The 18,607-nt window shown below is 40.6% G+C and overlaps 1 protein-coding gene across 9 annotated transcripts in view; it reads left to right on the top strand.

The window, feature by feature from the left end:
* Cp (ceruloplasmin) overlaps window positions 1-18,607 on the top strand; it is a 56,008-nt gene that overhangs the window by 13,578 nt on the left and 23,823 nt on the right. For 8 of the 9 annotated variants that reach the window (XR_007977553.1, XR_007977555.1, XR_007977554.1 and 5 more), the window contains exons 5-15: window positions 374-628; window positions 1,512-1,683; window positions 4,814-4,953; window positions 5,988-6,140; window positions 7,172-7,371; window positions 8,758-8,908; window positions 10,587-10,799; window positions 12,107-12,314; window positions 13,486-13,625; window positions 14,974-15,102; window positions 17,490-17,596. Coding sequence is in view for 6 of the 9 variants with exons in the window: in XM_052180750.1 (XP_052036710.1) it covers window positions 374-628; window positions 1,512-1,683; window positions 4,814-4,953; window positions 5,988-6,140; window positions 7,172-7,371; window positions 8,758-8,908; window positions 10,587-10,799; window positions 12,107-12,314; window positions 13,486-13,625; window positions 14,974-15,102; window positions 17,490-17,596 (1,868 nt within the window). In the remaining 3 variants the exon portion in view is untranslated. The remainder of the gene's footprint in view (window positions 1-373; window positions 629-1,511; window positions 1,684-4,813; window positions 4,954-5,987; window positions 6,141-7,171; window positions 7,372-8,757; window positions 8,909-10,586; window positions 10,800-12,106; window positions 12,315-13,485; window positions 13,626-14,973; window positions 15,103-17,489; window positions 17,597-18,607) is intronic. The other variant, XM_052180753.1, reaches the window with a different exon arrangement.

The raw sequence follows: 18,607 nt of genomic DNA, 5'->3' as shown, positions 1-18,607 counted from the left end.
TAGCATTTAGTACTTTATCTTTAAATGAGTACTTTCTATCTGTATATGGATGCATCCACATTTATATACAAACATATAAAACTGATGTGCATAGTTTATAAACATCAGAGACCCTATAAGTTTTATTTGTAATATTGCATTTAATATTCATCTTCAGTATAGTATTGACAATGACCCTTAGCCTGAATTAAATTCCAAAAATAAAAGAGTATGTGATTGATTAGCAATGTCTGGCATGGATAAGGGAGGGGCAGATAACTACTGTTGTGGCAGATATTTTCTATACTAAACTGGTTTTGTATTTTATAAAGGTTACTATCAATAGCCCAAGCACAAGTGACTATGGGGCAAACACTCTAATTTTGACTTGCAGCTATAAATGGATACACATTTGGAAGCCTCCCGGGGCTCTCGATGTGTGCAGAAGACAGAGTGAAGTGGTACCTCTTTGGTATGGGTAATGAAGTTGATGTGCATTCAGCTTTCTTTCATGGTCAAGCCCTGACCAGCAAGAACTACCATACTGATATAATCAACCTGTTCCCTGCCACCCTAATTGATGCTTATATGGTGGCCCAAAGTCCTGGAGTCTGGATGCTCAGTTGCCAGAACCTAAACCACCTGAAAGGTAAGATGTCTTCACCTCTAGTTAGCTGCCAGTTGTTAAAAAAAAGCTGTGTCTTAGTTGATCTACTAGTAGAAGGTAGAAGAAAAACAGAACCAAGAAGCTAGTTAAGGAATCTGAACACTGAATTATTATCTTAGTTTTGTCTCCATGTTTATATCATAATGAAGTAAGAGCAGGTAAGCTTGGAATATTTATAAAGTAATGATATGTGGAAATATTATTTTCTAGAATATAGCCATGGGTTCTGACATGAAAATATAGTGTCATTTGTAGTTTCTCAATGTAGAATAAAATGCTGTAAAAACAGATACATATGTTATGCTGGAAAGTAGCTTGGTTTTTGACTTGTGTCAAGTAAAACCAACTTCTTTATTCATCTTTGATTTGTCTGTTCTTTGCCTTAGCTTAGCTTGTAAATGTCAGTTCTCTTTGTGATGCAAGGTATAAAATCATTTAGTTCTTAAAACCTATTTGTGAAATTTATCCCCAGAGGAAATAAGACTTTGAAAAAAATCTACCTCTGGAAATATAATTCCCTCAAAGACTATTGTTTTAAAACAGCCAACCCCTTCAAAATAAAAGGCTGATTCAATTAAAACTTCAATGGGTGTGTGACAATGAAGGTCTAGACTCTCAAGAACAATCCCACAAAGACCAGTATCTTATTTTGAACATGCACATGCTTCTTAATGTCATAAATACACAAAACATACATAAATACATAAAGCAGACATACGTCTGTTTTAAAAATAACTTTCCACCAGCAGTCTGTAAACATGTTTACCATGCTTTGCTGCATTACCTGTGCGGATTGATTAATCTCTACGTGCCGCCTCATCAGCGATCGGCACCACTCATCAGGGCCTTCTCTGGGTTCTTTCAGCTGGGTTGCAGGCCTTCTTCCAGGTTCGTGACTGTAACAAGCCCTCGCCAGAGGACAATATCCAGGATAAACATGTGAGACACTACTACATTGCTGCGGAGGAGATCATCTGGGACTATGCTCCTTCTGGGACAGACATCTTCACTGGAGAGAACTTAACAGCTCTGGAAAGGTAGCGCCACACCAAGACCATTTCCTTTATGACTAAGGATGTGAAGTATTTATGTAGGGCCTACTGGCCATACATATATCTTCTTCAGATATAAGGCCCTCACTTATGTCCTTTGTCTAGTTCCAACTTGGGTTGTTTCTGTTGGTATTTGTTAGCTAGGAGTTCATTATGTTGCCTGAATATAATTCCTTCATCAGATACTCAACAGAGAATTTTCTCCTATTATGTAGTCCTTCCCTCTCTGTGTGGTATCCTATGGTGCACACAGTTGACACTTTGGATATGTCAGGCTGGTTTTCGTAAGATGAGGCATTCTCTTTCAGTCTTCCTTTCCTGTCACTTTCCACAAAGAAGGGAAGGTGACATCTTAAAAGTCAGCAGGCATCATGGAGATGACTCAGTGGGGAAAGGCGCTTGCTGCCAAGCCTAATAAACTGAGTTCCATTCCCAGGGCCCATATGGTAGAAGGAGACAACTTACTTTCGAAAGCTGTCCGCTGACATTCACATATACTCCATGGCATACATTGGTACATATGCGCAAAATAAGTATCAATGAGATTATGCCATTAATCTATGTCTACTTATGTCACACTACTGTTTCACAGAATCCTTGTCTGGGATCCATCTTTAAATTTCCTTTTTAAAAAGCTTTTCTGAAGTTTATGCTGTGTTATCTGATGTTGGAGAGTTGGGCCTAGCTGTGCCCAGGTCTGTGACTCCTGAAGCACAGACTTAAGTTCCAGGCTACACTGACAACCACATATGACAACTCCCAAAGCTGCATTTCCAGTCTACAAGACTCTTACAAATTTCACACTTGTATTTCGATTTTTCTTTATGACATCTCTACTTGGTTGAGGACAGTCCAACTCAGTGTGTCCAAACTCAATTCACTGTGTCTTGTGCAAAGCAATTTCCTCTGCACTTGGTGAACAGCATTATCACACTCACCGATGTGCCGAGGTCCCGGCCTACACACTGTCCTGACTCCCATTCCATCACCAGTGCCACCCACAGCCCTCATCAGGTACTGAATCACTGGATTCTACATTTCTCTGAAAGCTGTCTTTCCTACATCCTCTTTGCCAATATGACGAAACTGCTCACTGCTTTTCATGGAAATTATAAAAACTGTTTTCAGACTGGCTTTCCTCATATGGTATTTTATTTCCTAATGTTTTTTCTAAGCAGCTATTGGAGGGATTCCCCTAAAGTACTCACACTGAAGCTGTAAACCCTTCCTTATTGCCATGGAACTGAATATCTAATCCTTAACCTGGCCCCTTGCCCACCTCTATCTCTCTAAACCTCACTCCTTACTCCTCTCTCATAGAGCCTCTACTTCTGCTGTAGTTTCTGGACCCATCTTCTTCAACTGTGGGCCGCCATATAGGACTGAGCAAATTTTGTCAGCAGTGAAAGTTTTCTGAAAGCCCAACAATCAAAAATTAATTAAAAACATAATACATCATGAATCTATCCAAGGTGCTTCTGACAGTGCTATCCTCTGTTCTGTCACACAGATTTCCTCTCGGTAGCCGTGGAGCCACATGTACACCATGTACACAATGCACACACTGCACACCATATACACACCATGCACACTTTGCCCTTTCCATGCCGCTCTGTGTCATCTCAGCTGCCTGCAACACCTCAACATCTGCAACAAGCTCAGATTCAAGTCTATTGTGTGCTATGAATTACAAAGTTTTCTGCCCTTACACCCAAAATCTCATTGTTTTACCACTGTCCCTTAGCATGAAAGTACAAACTAGCATATCTTTTGTTACAATATTTGTTTTTAAAAATTGCTGTAGGAGTTGCTGACTTGAGTTACACACACACACACACACACACACACACACACCATTGTTAAATGAGTTTTTGTTTGGGATTAAAGCAGAATTTCCAGCAGTTTCCAAAGACTTTGATCATACTTGTACCATGAGTACTATATACTTTCTACACTAATGATTATAAACCAAAATATTAATTTGTTCTGAAAAAAATGTTGAAGATGCTGTGTTCTGCAGTATCAGATACACAGCCAATACTTAATGATTTTGGTAAGGATAAATAAACACACCCCTCTCACTAATATGAAATTTTGCTTTCATTTTAAATGACTGGTAAAATTATATGTATTTTAAAATTTGTCTTAAATAAATTTACGTTTTCTTATCCTATCACAATAATATTTGGTTTGTAAACCTATTTTATATATCTCTGTACCTAGGGTCCTGTAAAACGTTCTCAGGCAAAGAAAGGCTTAAGGGCCGCTTAGGCTTAAGCCGGAAGGCTTAAGGAGCCTTGCTGTGGAGCAGGACAGACTCATGACATAAATGTTCTTGCTCCTCTGAATTTCCCAGAGTGTTACGTTTTTGTAAATCTTCTAGATTTGGTAGATTTGGTGGTAGGTTCTCTCCATCGCCCACACATTACCCTGATAACTCTCCTTTTACCTCAGAGTCTTAGGAAATAATTTCTAATGGCTTCCGAAGAGTGGCCGACCCTGCTCTTTACAGGAGAAATGCTCTACAGCACTCAACTTCTTCAGTGCGTGTGACCAGAGCTAGGGTCTCCTCTGAGAGATGTGTGATACATCCGGATGAGGAATTCAGCGCACCCATCACTATTTCACCAACCCAGTACAGAGGTCCTGGCAAAAAGCTGGTGCCAACCCATTTGTCAAACAAAAGAAGAGATGAATAGGGTGACTCTGTAAAAATCATATCACTTTCTAAAACTGAATTTCTTTGTAAGCGGGAAGGAGACTAGCAACCGCACAGTCATGTGACTTCCAGCAACTAGGCACTGAGCCGATGCTGACACCCAACAAGAACATGAGAAGAGTCTGCTGGGGAGCAGGGGTCACGCAGTCAGGCTGGAATTTGTTTCCGTTTCACTTTAAATTGTAACTTCCTCCTTGATCTTCTTCCTTAATCTCGCCGAACCTCCAGAGTGGTCTAGGTTTGTGCTTCTTTAGTGAAATCAATGTGGACCATAGCAGGGCTGCCGTGCGGTGCCAAGCACTTAGCCCGTCTCTTCTCTTCAGATAGGATTTAAGTAAAGTGCCCCCTCTGTTCTGACTCCATACCAGAATCAACCCCCTTTTTTCCTTTCGGCAGTGATTCAAGGGTATTTTTTGAGCAAGGTGCCACAAGAATTGGTGGCTCTTATAAAAAAATGGTTTACCGTGAGTACAAAGATGGCTCCTTCACAAACCAAAAACTAAGAGGCCCTGATGAGGAACATCTCGGAATCCTGGGTGAGTCCAAGCGGAACACGCGTGACTACACTTTCTTCTTGGCTACCCCAACTTCAGGAAGAACAAAAGTGCCAGGACCTGCAGCATGAGTCCTAGACAGAAGCTGGAGATCGGTACCACCGACACAGCGGCTCACTCCTGTCCCCAAAATTATCAGTCATAAATATTCACTATTTCATTATATCATGACTGCGAATGAGTACTTATCTCTCATGAGAGACAAGGGAAATTGTTTGAGTTGCTTTAAATAACTGACTAAGCCAAAAGTACACTTTCTCAGAAACCAAATGTGGGCTTACCATGACCCAGGCTGGATCTGTCCCAGAGGTTGCTCCCAGTTCCGAGTTCTCTCAAAACTGGTAAACACAGTCCAGACTCAAGGGTCAATCTTTCCCTTTATGTCTGGTTGGATGACTTTTGAATGTGACTTAATTTTCTTTGCCTGATCTTTTCTATAAAATCAAAACAATAATGGTTATTTTTTTTGTGAAACTGTAGTAAGGGTTAGATGTTAGCCAGGAACACTTACAAGAAAGGATAAGATACCCTCAATAAATGTTTTTTTAGATATTACATCAAGCATTTATGTGCTATATAGCCATATCTTTACAATTGGTAACATCGGTTTTAGAGTTTTACATCTAAAACACTGCTTATCCATCACATTCAACTTAAACTTATCATAACTGAGGTCAAAGGCCACTCAGCCCAGACCACTAGGTTGAAGAAAGTATACATACTCAAGATGTTTTTGTAGGTGTGTAAACAATATAAATTAGCTTTGTGATGTGCAATTTTTACTTTCTTAAAGAAAGACAATAACCAAAATAATTTCTCTCAAGTTGGATAAAAGAAAAAAATCCTTGCCTTTTTTCAAATTTACTACATTGTGGCAATCCTTTTAGAAACACCAAGCTTTCCAACTTGCCATACACACACACACACACACACACACACACACACAAACACACACACAGCTATAATCTGTATTTCCCAGGACAAATGAAGACAACTAATGCTCTCTTTATCCCTAGGTCCTGTCATTTGGGCAGAAGTAGGAGACACCATTAAAGTCACTTTTCATAACAAAGGACAATATCCTGTCAGCATTCAGCCAATGGGGGTAAGATTAACCAAGGAAAATGAGGGCACAAACTATGGCCCACCTGGCCACTCCTCAAAAAAAGGTGAGTAGGGAACTCAGTCTTGAGAAAGATGAAGCAGGATACCAACCCCTGCCCATATTACTTTTAGGAATAATACGAACAGAACATAAAACTCTTTTCTATCCTTTCCAAATAGTTTACAGAATTTTGTTATGTCTTAATTGGATAATTACTGACCATCCTAATAAGAATTTAGTTACACTGTATCAATTATACATTTCTGAAATATAATTTGGTGAATTTTTTAAGGTCCTGCAAAGTTAAGGTTGGAGGCTCATTTTGAAATATTTGAAAATTACAGAAAGTTATAACTGAAATTATTAGTAATCCATAATTTCATATAAATATACGGATGTATATTTAATCCTTCTGCTTTCATCTGTGTATATGTAACATATTTTATATATGGTTCAGCTTATACTATATAAATATACTGGTATTATAGTTTTGTGGTGTTTGCACTCTTACTATTACAAACATTTATTAATATGATTTCAGTGATACAAAATATCCAAAATGCAAATATGTTCAAATATTTTTTATTGAGGCCTATCAATGGAATCTCCTAATTCTGCTACCAATTGCAACATGGCTATAGGCTGGTTTCTGAAACAGTTTCAGGTGAAAACTTTGACATTTGCAAAGCATCACAGGTTAAGTTCCTTTCCATTCTACTATTACTTGCTGCTCAGTTTGGGCAACAGAAAATGAACTGATTACCCCCTATTTCCAGGCACTGTCACACGTGACAGAAGGACAGAAGCAATGGTATTTACCTTCAGCATTAGTTCTACTTGAAAGAAAATAGACATATTCCATATCTGCACACAAAGTGGGAGACCAATCCTAGCAGACATTTGTGGATTCTTGAGTTTATCACACCGGTCTGTCAAATGTGACAGGGTAGCGCAAGGGGGAGTTCTATTCTAATTGGGTCCGTGGAACTTAGAAGTGCATTACTAACCCTGACCTCTTCCGTGGCTTGGTCGTCACATTTGGAAGCACGTATGTAACCACTCTGTGATGACCATTCTTATGCCCTTGTCCTCAAGCAGCCTCCCATGTGGCTCCCAAAGAAACCTTTACATATGAATGGACTGTCCCTGAGGAAATGGGGCCCACTTCTGCAGATCCTGTGTGCCTAGCTAAGATGTATTATTCCGGTGTTGACCCCACCAAAGATATATTTACTGGGCTTATTGGGCCAATGAAAATATGCAAGAAAGGCAGCTTACTTGCCGATGGGAGACAGGTAAGCCCAGGCAGGGGAGAGGGAAAATGACACCTAATGTGTTTTAAATTATATTATAGGCTGGAGGGCACCAAAGATTTTTGTGTTATTTTAAATTTTTCTCTGGTTTATAAGATTTGTATTATGGTTGGGCATAATGATGTACACTTGAAATCCCAACACTATGGTATGGTAAGGCAGGAGGATCAAAAGTGTGAAACCATTCTGGTCTTCATAGTAAGATCATACAGTTTTTAAAAATATTATGTATTTTTTTCCTCATAAAAATATTCCAAGTGGATCAGAAATTACATTATATATGAAATGTATATTGTTTTGTGATAAAATTAGCAATGAAAAACAACCTCTTGACTCATCACCATGATCCCATCATTTCTAAAATCTATAAAATAAGTATTTTATGATGTACCTCTGGAGATAAGGGATCCTGTCCTGTGATCCATATACGTGTAGTTTCAGCATTTGGGAAGTTGAAGGAGAAAAATAAAGAGTGCAAGACTATTTATCCCCAGCTACCTAGAGTGTGAGGCAATTCTGGGCTATATGAGAACCTGTTTCAAACAAACACACAAACAAAACAAAATTATACAGATATGTTTTTGTAAACTGTGCATGGAGACACATGCTCTGCTGTCCTCATGCTTGAGACAAAAGTACATTTAGCCAGGAGTGGTAGCACTTATGTGCAGAGGCAAATGGATCTCTGTGAGTTTGTGGCCAGACTGACCTATAGATCCAAGTTCCAGGACAGAGCTACACAAAGAAACTTGTAAACCTATCTCATAAAACAAAAACAAAAAACATAAAACAAAAACATAAAACAAAAACTAAAGCAACATTGATTGCTCATCAGGTAGACAAGGTGTATACAAGAGAAAGGAAGAGAGTGGAGAGATGGGAGAGAGGAAATGGGAAATTGAGGAGAGAGAGAAATAGATAGACGGATTCTACCATATTCAAGAGTACAAGCCAAGTGACCTTGTCTCTTCAACCAGGCCTAACCTAAAGTCTTTTTTACCACCCAATAGCCACCAGATAGGAACCAATCCTTTAACAGATGGTTTTTGGGACATTTCAAATCTAAACCACAACACATGTGGTTATTATATTAAGTTATTATTAAAATAAAATAACTTATTTTAGTGATTTAATTTGTATGGGCAATATGGGCATGAAGGAAGAAGGTTACCTCAGCAAACCATAAATCCTCAAGAGACACCAGTGAGAATTTGGGTGACCAAATGGAATATGTCATTGGCCAAGTCTGAAAGGGGAACTGAAACTTCTGTTCACATTTCTCAAAATGGTTTGTACACAGAGCACTGTACATAGAAATCTTTTGCATTAATTGTTCTGTCTTCATTTTGTTGCTGTTTTGATTTGCAGAAAGATGTAAGCAATGAGTTCTACTTGCTTGCCACAGTGTTTGATGAGAATGAAAGTTTACTCTTGGATGATAATATCAAGATGTTTACAACGGCGCCTGATCAAGTAAATAAGGAAGATGAAGACTTTCAGGAGTCTAATAAGATGCACTGTGAGTACTGCATCTCTTCCACTCGCCCAGGCTACGTCAATGTTGAAGATAATGGCATCAGTTAAACCCCAGTGAACAGCAGTTTTCATTACTTTACATTCATCACATAGAGCAAATACTTACTAGTGCTCTGAAGGCAATATCTTTGGTTATAAAAAGCAAACAAACAACAAGCAAAAAGAATCCCACTTCAGAATAACCAGATATAGAGGACATGCTAATTTGATGTATGTGCCATCTATCCATTTCATTCATTTATTTACTTATTGGATTTTTTAAGGCAAGCTTTCTTTTATGTAGCCTTGCCTTTCCTGGAGCTGGCTCTGTAGACCAGGATGGCCTCAAACTCAGGGATATCCAATGTGTCTTTTTTTTTTAATTATTTATTTAGAGCAGAGTGAGATGGAAAGGAGGGACAGAGGAACAGAGAGAAACTAGTGGGTGCCATGGTGCCTGTGGAGGTCGTAGGACAACATGCACAAGTGAGTTTTCTCTTTCCAGCATTTGGGTTTCAGGATTTACTTGAGGCTGGTGGGTTTTCCATCAAGTGCTTTTATCAACTGAGCTATGTTGGACCCTGAATGTGTCTTTAAAAGCGGTCCCTAGATCAGCAGCCTGATTTGTCCAAGACCTTGTTAGAATTGCAAATTCTTGAACTTGCTTTTGAGTTGCTCAATTATAACCATTGGACTAAGTCCCACAAATGTGTTCGTAACAAATCATTTACCTGGTTCAGATGGCATACTCGATTTGAGAATAATGGGCTAGGTGCTTTTCTCATTTGTGGCAGGCTCCTCTTATTTTTCAATGATCCAAAACTAAGAACTCTGCACCATCCTGAGTTTTATACCTGCTTGCTCATCAGAACCAACTTGCAACTTTTAAAATTATTAAAACCCAAGGAAGCCTCCAGCCATTTTATCTAAATCAAGATGAGCATCAGATTTATTGTGGTTTAGCTAAACAGTATTGTAGTTGGTAGAAGTAGAAGTTGTAAAGTTGCAGTACAAACTAATTTTTTAGAGCTGCAATGATTTTAATCACACTACTCGCAATCCTTAGACTACTACTTTAAATTCTACAATATCATCTTTTGGAATCAGCAGTGAGAGAAACTTTCCTACACATGATTTTCCCTGTTTTGTTTTGTTTTTTTCCTGATGAGTCAGGAACTTTTGCATGTGAAACAAACAAACACACTGCCAATGTGTGACACTCAAGAGTAATCTGGTGTTATTCCCAGATACAGTTGCTCACAAACATGACCTCTGAAAGAAATGAGAAAAACAGCCTGGCATTGGAGTCCAGCTGAAAACCCTGAAATCCCCAGGGCAATAGGGATACAGAAGTCCAGGCTGTGAACTCCGATCTGCTCTGGGGACAGCAGAGGCATTCCTGACATATACACAATGGGAGGGCTTCAATGTGTCCTTACATGAGGACATCACGAAGGACTTTTTTTTTTTTAAGATTTATTTATTTTATATATATATATATAAGTACAGTGTAGCTGTCTTCTGATGTCCAGAAGAGGGCATCAGATCCCTTTACAGATCCGGAAGAGCAGTCAGTGCTCTTAACCACTGAGCCATCTCTCCAGCCCCACGAAGGACTTTTTATTCAACAGGATATGCTATCTTCAAACCTTTTTCTTCCCACTCTCCTTCAACTTCTGCAGCCATGAATGGATTCATGTATGGCAATCAGCCTGGCCTCAATATGTGTCTAGGAGAAACCACTGTGTGGTATTTGCTCAGCGCTGGGAACGAGGCGGATGTGCACGGCATATACTTTTCAGGAAATACCTATCTGTCCAAAGGAGAAAGAAGAGACACCGCAAACTTATTCCCTCATACAAGTCTCACCCTTCTCATGAATCCTGACACAGAAGGTACATTTCTCTTCACTGCCTTAATTAGGGTTCCTATTGCTGTGATGGACAACCATGACCAAAGAAACTTGGGGAGCAAAGAGTTTATCTGGCTCCAGCTTCTGTATCGCTGTTCATCATCGAAAGAAGTTGGGAGAGAACTGACCTCAAACAGGGCAGGCGCTGATGCAGGAGGCATGACCGGGTATTGCTTACTGGCTTGCTCCTCATAGATAGTTTGGCCTGCTTTCTTAGAGAACCCAGGCCCAGCAGCTCAGGGATGAAACCACCTACAAGATGCTGGGTCCTATCTCATCAATTATTAATTAAGAAAATACCCTATAGCTCTATCTTATAGAGGCACTTTCTCAATTGAATATCCCTCCTTTCAAATGACGTTAGCTTGTGTTACATTGAAATAAAACTTGCCAAAATAGTAAATATATGTAGTTTTGGTTGAAAACTCTATAGAAAAGCATACTGAGTGATAAACTTTCAAAGTCTCCCAAATAGACATTTTGGTAAGAGGGTTACTAGATCACTATTGTTGAAGCATACATCAGGTGGCCCTAGTTCTGATACGTGGGTGTAATAGTATGATATAAGAAGAGAAAGGAGTGGAGGAGAGGGGGGAGGGGAAAGGAGGAGGAGGGAGGGGGGAAGAGAGCGATTTCCTTGTTTGAAACAGCAGAATCTCCGAGATGGACCCTTTTCAGTTAAGGTCCTTTTAAAGATAACTGGGGGAAAGCAGGGTAGAAGAAATGACCCTGCATGCTCTGCATGTAAGCTTTTATATTGCCTCCTCAGCTTTGACGTGATTTTGGCATCTTTGATGTGAGGTTGGCCTGCTGACCACTTACAATTTGGTATTCTATTCTAGAAGTGTAGCCAAGCACATTTAGACACATCTGTGGGCCTGGCTCTCTCTCGGTGACTAAGTCAACTTAGGCAGGGAAGAATGTTAATCAGGTCCTGTTTCTGGCCTTCCTTGATTCACTGTGTGCTTCTCAGGATCAGGAACTGTACGCCAGTGAATACGAATGAGGAGAAGGGAGTGATGGGTAACAGTGAGAGACATCTTGAGTGACCTATGCACTCATCTGTGAAGTTCTGGGCAGGGAGACCAGCAGACGTCCTGAGACAGACACACCCTTTCCTGGTTCTTAGAACAGTAAAGAGACTCCTGTGTCTGGAGAAGACTGAGTAGTCAGTGAGGATCATAGGTGTGGAAAGTCTGTGATCTGAGGTAGTAACTCATGCTCAGTGAGTTTGGGAAACAAAAAATACTGAGCAAAAACGTGACGTGTGACCTTTTCTCACCACTCCAGGGTCTTTTGAGGTGGAGTGTCTTACAACAGACCACTACACAGGTGGCATGAAGCAAAAATACACTGTGAACAAGTGCAAGCAGCAGTTTGAAGACTCCACTGTCTACCTGGGAGAAAGGACCTACTATGTGGCAGCAGTGGAGGTGGAATGGGATTACTCACCGAGCAGGGCCTGGGAGAAGGAGCTGCATCGTTTGCAAGAGCAAAAGTAACTTTCCAGTCTCAGATTCCCAAAGTGCTCGGCTAGAATGCTATGCCTCCCTTTACTTAAAGAATTATGCCAACCCTCAGAACAAAGCACCAGCTGCACTAAGCACCAGCACCGATCATTTCCTGGGAACCTGTGCTTACTCATTTCCACTTCTCTGGGCATCCTCATAAGATACCTTCTGTGACCTATTCCGACCGCCTTGATGGTGGACGGTCACTCACCTTCAAAGTCCCCCAAACTGAGAACAGCCAGCCACAGTGTGGCTTATTTCATCTTCCTGGTTTCATGGCTAGTATAAGAATCAGTCACTCCACAGCTTTAAATCCGCTGTGTGCTTTTTAAATACTTAGCAGTTCTTTCCACTAAGATCTTAAACAAAACAACATTCAAAGCCATTAATGACACAAATACTGTAAAAAGAAAGTGTTTTTAAAACACCAGAAAGACTAAATCCAACTAAAAAAAAATAGCTTCAGGAACTTTAGAAACACTCGTCTCAGCATCACGTGGCATCACCTGCCGCTCTAAGTGGCCCTTTGTTTTATTTTCCCAGGTATGTCTCCCCTAGCATGTCATTTTCATCACATGACCTCATGTGAACATGATCTGAGGAACTAGTATGAACAATGGGGCAGATAGGCCCAGGGTGCCTGGTACCTTGGCTGACAGAAGCCAGCTTGATAGTTTGATTTCAGTGCTAAGTGTGGTCCCAGACAGACAGGACTGAAAGGTTGTTTTTACGTTTGAATAAAGTGGTTAAAAAGGAACCATTAGTTAACTAAGACTGTGCCACTTCAGTTCCTATTGACTGAAAACACTGCATTACGTCCTGATTGACCAAGACTCACAGCATTTTAGATGGGAAAACGTGATGAGATGATTTGATTCATGCCTCTCTTTAAGGGCATAAGAACTAAGGTTCCTTTCTCCAGATAGCAAGGATCAATCTATCAGCTCAACTAGGCAAGAGTCAGGGCCAGGACTGAAGCATCACAATGGTCGGCTCTCTTTATATCACATCTCACTGTTTTAAAATCTTTTGTTCTCACTGGGATGGAAAGTAATTTTAAATGAGTATAACTATTCTCAAGAATTTTTACTCTTTAAGACTTAATTTCATTTCTTTCATGAAAACAAATACTAACCTGCCCTGGGTATCCTTTTCTAGTGTTTCAAACGTATTTTTGGATAAGGAAGAGTTTTTCATAGGCTCAAAGTACAAGAAGGTTGTGTACCGGGAGTTTACTGACAGCACATTCAGAGAGCAGGTGAAGAGAAGAGCTGAGGACGAGCACTGGGGCATCCTCGGTAAGGTGACGGCCCATCGTGGTAGCCTTGCGTTAGTGACAAGAGCCGCCTGCGGCAGTGTCATGGCTATAGGCTCCATTGTCCTAGTTCATAGGTCAAAGCTATTAAAACCAAAAGAAGAAAACAGAAATCATCCAACTAAAAGAGAGAGAGAGAAGTTTGTGTTTGCTAAAGAATACAGATAATATTACTTATTTCTGTCAGGAATAATGTATTATTCCATAGGCTGATACAATTATTTATACTCTGCGCCTATAGTTTTGGTGAAGTTCTAGAAAATGGATCTGAATAAATATCTGAGCCAAATTCTCCTTTTTATTCTACCAACTCCCACCAAAACAGTCTCTTTTGTTTGAAAAAGAAAGATGTAATCAGTTACTATACAGATATGGTAACTAATCCATATATATATGGAAAGAAAGGGAGAGGGAGAGAGAGAGGGAGAGAAAGAGAGAGAGAGAAAGAGAGAGAGAGAGAGAGAGAGAGAGAGAGAGAGAGAGAGAGAGAGAGAGAGATGAGAAAATGTGTTTCCTTACATGGAATCAAGGGAAAGTTACCTTCAGGTTTTCATGTACCACGTTAAGGCAATGTGCAACCTGAAATCCATGGGGCTACACTCATGTACCTTTCAATGTTTCCAAGGGATCAGAATACTCTAGATAAGTGGAACCTTCCTAATGCTGTGACCTACTATGGTAACCTCCAACCATAAAATTACATTCTTGGCTACTTCATAACTGTATTTTGCTACTGTTATAAATCATAAAGTAAGCTATCTGTGTTTTCTGATGGTCTTAAGCAACCCTGTGAAAGGGTCAAATGACACCCTAGGTTGAAAAACACTACTCTAGTGCTAATGGTACTGTTGAGGGTAACAGAAGTACAAAGGAAAAACTAGTCAGCCAGAGAGCAGAAGCTGCTACCAACCCTGTGCTAACTTCACGCTCAGCAGGGGCCAGAAGTCCACACACTGAGTCCTGAGAGCAAACTGTGCACTGCAGCTCCCGGACTGCCACCAGTTATCCCTGTTAGATCTCTGACCCGGGGATAGGGAGGGCTGGGGGGTGGGGGTGGAGGGTGGGGGTTAGGCTACAATGTCCTCGGGAACTCTGGATAAGATATACACTCTGGAGAAGCCACCTCTATAGTGTTCTTATGCACATCTTCTGGGACCAGAAATGAATCATGGACGGTAACAGCACAAAACCATGGCAAAAAAAAAAAAAAAAAAAAAAAAAAAAAAAAAAGGAGACTCCATCTTTCACACAGAAAAGTTACCTGATTTTTGCCTTTATCACTGACAGAAATTCTAATCTACTAAGCTGCCCTTCCACTTTTCTTTTACCAGGTCCACCGATTCATGCAGATGTTGGAGACAAAGTTACAGTTGTCTTTAAAAATATGGCAACCAGGCCATATTCAATACATGCCCATGGGGTGAAAACAGAGAGTTCTACAGTTGTTCCAACATTACCAGGTACTCGGTGGAGAGGATGTACCACACAGATAGCACCCGACAATGCTGCGGTTGTAAAGAGCAGTCCTTCCAAATGAGCATGCCAACAAAAGGGAATGCGAAGGAAGATGGGCACAAAGAATACACACACACACACACACACACACATTTATACCACAACTATTTGCCAAAGGGCTGTAAAACAAACATGAAGGAGCTATACATTTACAGACATGGAAGACTAAATTAGAAAGATGCTCCCTTCACTCAACTCCAACATATTTGAGGTGTCATCTGCTGCACCACAGGGTAAAATGGTCACGTACCAGCCTCTCAAACAATGTTTGCAGCTTAGAATTTTAAACCCTGTGTATTTGTACCTGGCATGTCCCAGGAGCACAAGAGATGTTTAATTAAGATTAAATATGAGACATACGATATACACTGGAATAAAAGAGAAAATTATTTGACAGAAAAAGGTTTAAAATTTTTATCAGTTTCCAAATATATCAAACAAAATAGAATGCTCCATAGAATTACTTTTATACATTTTGTTTTGTTTTGTTTTGTTTTCTTGAAACAGGGTTTCTCTGTGTAGCCCTGGCTGTCCTAGAACTTACTCTGTAGACCAGGCTGGCCTCGAACTCAGAAATCTGCCTGCCTCAGCCTCCCAAGTGCTGGGATTAAAGGCGTGCACCACCACTGCCTGGCTACTTTTATACATTTAAAAGAAGATGAAGCAAAACTTCTTTCTTGATCTTCTAAGAAAAATAAACATAGACAATATTGAGTTATTATCAAATCTATGAAAAGGACTCATCATAGTAAGAAAGTTAACAACGGTATATTTTCAGTAGGCCAATCAGTAGAGCCTGACATTGGTGAAGACACTTAAATGATATGGGAGGTGCGGCTCACGTTAACGGGGAGAGGAAGGAACTAGACAGAGGAAGGACCTGGGGGTTATCATTAGGACTTAAGGTGTTATACTACACACTCACCTAAGGACTTGAGTTAACGGGGATTTACCTGATTGAGGATTTTAAGGAGTTTTCTGGCCCACTCATGAGTAAGTGACTATAGGGAAGAAATGGCAACATTAGGGGTCAATTAGGTAAATCCTGGTAGGTTAAAAAAAAATCCCAGAATTAGAATGAACAATCCCAGAATTAGAATGAACAAGATCCGGCATGGTCCTGAGCCAGATGAAAGAGTGGGTCATGATACTGCAATTCTACTTTAAAGTGAAACCAAAGGGCCTGCTGGGAATTGGGCACTGGAGTCAAGGGAGGAGGTGTCGGGAGGAACCGAACTAAGGCTGTGGGAATCAATGTCTGGTAACAGAGCAGGCTAGAAGAGCAATCTACAGAAATAAATGTGGTCAGCAGGAGGAGATGATGAGGCCTCACTTTTACATTGTATGTTTAACATTTACATTTTATGTTCTTAGGGAAATTTTCTGTTTAGACAAGGAAATTGGGGCTAAAAAGTGAGTTTGAGGAAAGGGGGAAAAGCCAAAGCTTCCACACCCCTTTAGACCAGACCTCAATTCCTTCTTTGGGGGAGGCAGGGTTTGAGATAGGGTTTCTCTATGTAGCCCTGGCTGTCCTGGAACTCACACTGTAGACCAGGCTAGCCTTGAACTCAGAAATCTGCCTCTACCTCCCAAGTGCTGGAATTAAAGGCAGGCGCCACCACTGCCTGACCAGACCTCAATTCTTGCTCCTAGTGCAGGATTTCAGACTCCATAGTGTTATCTGATAGTTTTGTGCTTGCAGGACGATGCTGCAGGGTCTATGTAAACAAACCAGGCAGAGGGGAGTCTGGGCAGGTATGTGGAATAGCAGAAAGGTCTGTGGACAGATATTCAGGAAGTTCTGTGACAGAGTAGGAAAAGAGGGATCTATGCAGGTTCTTCAAACTGTGACTTTAAAATGACCGTCCTCTGGCTTTGTGGTTGGACAAGGGAATGAGAGATGATGATTTCATAGTCTGCATACAATGACATGAAAATGCCTTAGTGTGTCGTAGAGAGAAACTCCCAAGTCATCAAAGTTGTTCGGCAGGCACTGCCGACTCTGAGGAGTACTCACGTTCCATCTCTAGAACCCCTATGGTCAGAAGACAGAACTCTGACCTACTTTCCCACGCTGTGGCACATATGTGCATGTGGACACACACACTCACTATAAAATTAGAAAACTAAGTTCCTGGAATTTAGAATTTTGAGTACTACTACTTTTTAAGAACTACCTCAACATCTTTTCTTTCTGGATTAGTCAATCATCAAGGCTTAATCTATGCATATACATTGCATGTGCATATAAAATGTATATGCATATAAAACACATTGTGTGTGTCAGATACGAACTGATTATAACCAGACATGTAACTCTTGGTTAATTTAGGTGAAGTTCGCACTTATATATGGCAAATTCCGGAAAGATCAGGTGCTGGAAGAGAGGATTCAGCTTGTATTCCATGGGCTTATTACTCAACCGTGGATCGAGTTAAGGTAAACTTTAAGCCATCTGTTTTATAAGCTTCTCTATCTAGATAGACAACTGAAAGCAGATACAGTGACCAGAGTTTTCCTGTGCTCCAATCTGTTAACATCACAGGAGTATAAATTGCTCTCTGATCAATTTTTGGTTCATTTGCTTTTAAATATAAAGTCCTAATTATCTCATACCTGCTAATTACTGATAACACCTAATAAGAATTTAAAACCAATGCATTTTAAGTTTCTTTTGATATGAAAACATATTAAATGCAAATAATTGAGATGTGTAGCGTCAGAGTTCTTTGTAAACCCAACAGCTATCAGAACCGGGCGTATTGTTAAATAAAATATTGTAAAGACACAAAACCCCCGGTGGCCACCTCAAGTACACTGGGCTGCAGAACTAAACCTCATCAGAATCACTTTCCAGTTCCGGAGCTGTCAATGTACCTACCTGCCTGTGGGACATCTACACCAGAAATTCCCACGTGTAGGAACCCTTCTAAAAGAATCTTTCTCCACCTCCTTCACTTCCTGTTGTAAAAAAACAGCAGCACATCTGCTATGCATTTGCAAGAGAGACTAGGTCCAGGCCATACTTGCTCTTTGGTAGCAGATGTGCAGGGTGATCTTCATGCGGGTTCCCAAGTGGGGGGCTCTGTGTGTGTGTGTGTGTGTGTGTGTGTGTGTGGTCCCTGAATCTGTTGCCTTCCAGTGGATCTTGTTCCCCTAACCGAGCCACTTTGTCTGGCCTCAGTGGGAGACACCTAGTCCTGCAGTAACTTGGGTGGTGGCAGGAAGAAAGGGAGGAGGGGTGGGGGAGTTTGGATGAGGGAAGGATGGGGATGGGGGAGCTGCGACTGGGATGTAAAGCCAATACATAAACGAATTAAACAAACACACACAGCAGCACAAGTACCAGTCCTCAAGCGGGAACCTGGAACCGCTTTTCTTACCCAGACAGTTTGACCCTACAATGCTCAGGCACTCCTCTCCCCTGTCACACGTCAGTTCTTGTGATCT

The sequence above is a fragment of the Apodemus sylvaticus genome, chromosome 4, assembly GCF_947179515.1.
Source record: "Apodemus sylvaticus chromosome 4, mApoSyl1.1, whole genome shotgun sequence".
Classification (NCBI taxonomy): Eukaryota; Metazoa; Chordata; class Mammalia; order Rodentia; family Muridae; genus Apodemus; species Apodemus sylvaticus.
Note: the sequence above shows the minus strand (reverse complement) of the source record. Positions and strands in the feature narration are given on the sequence as shown.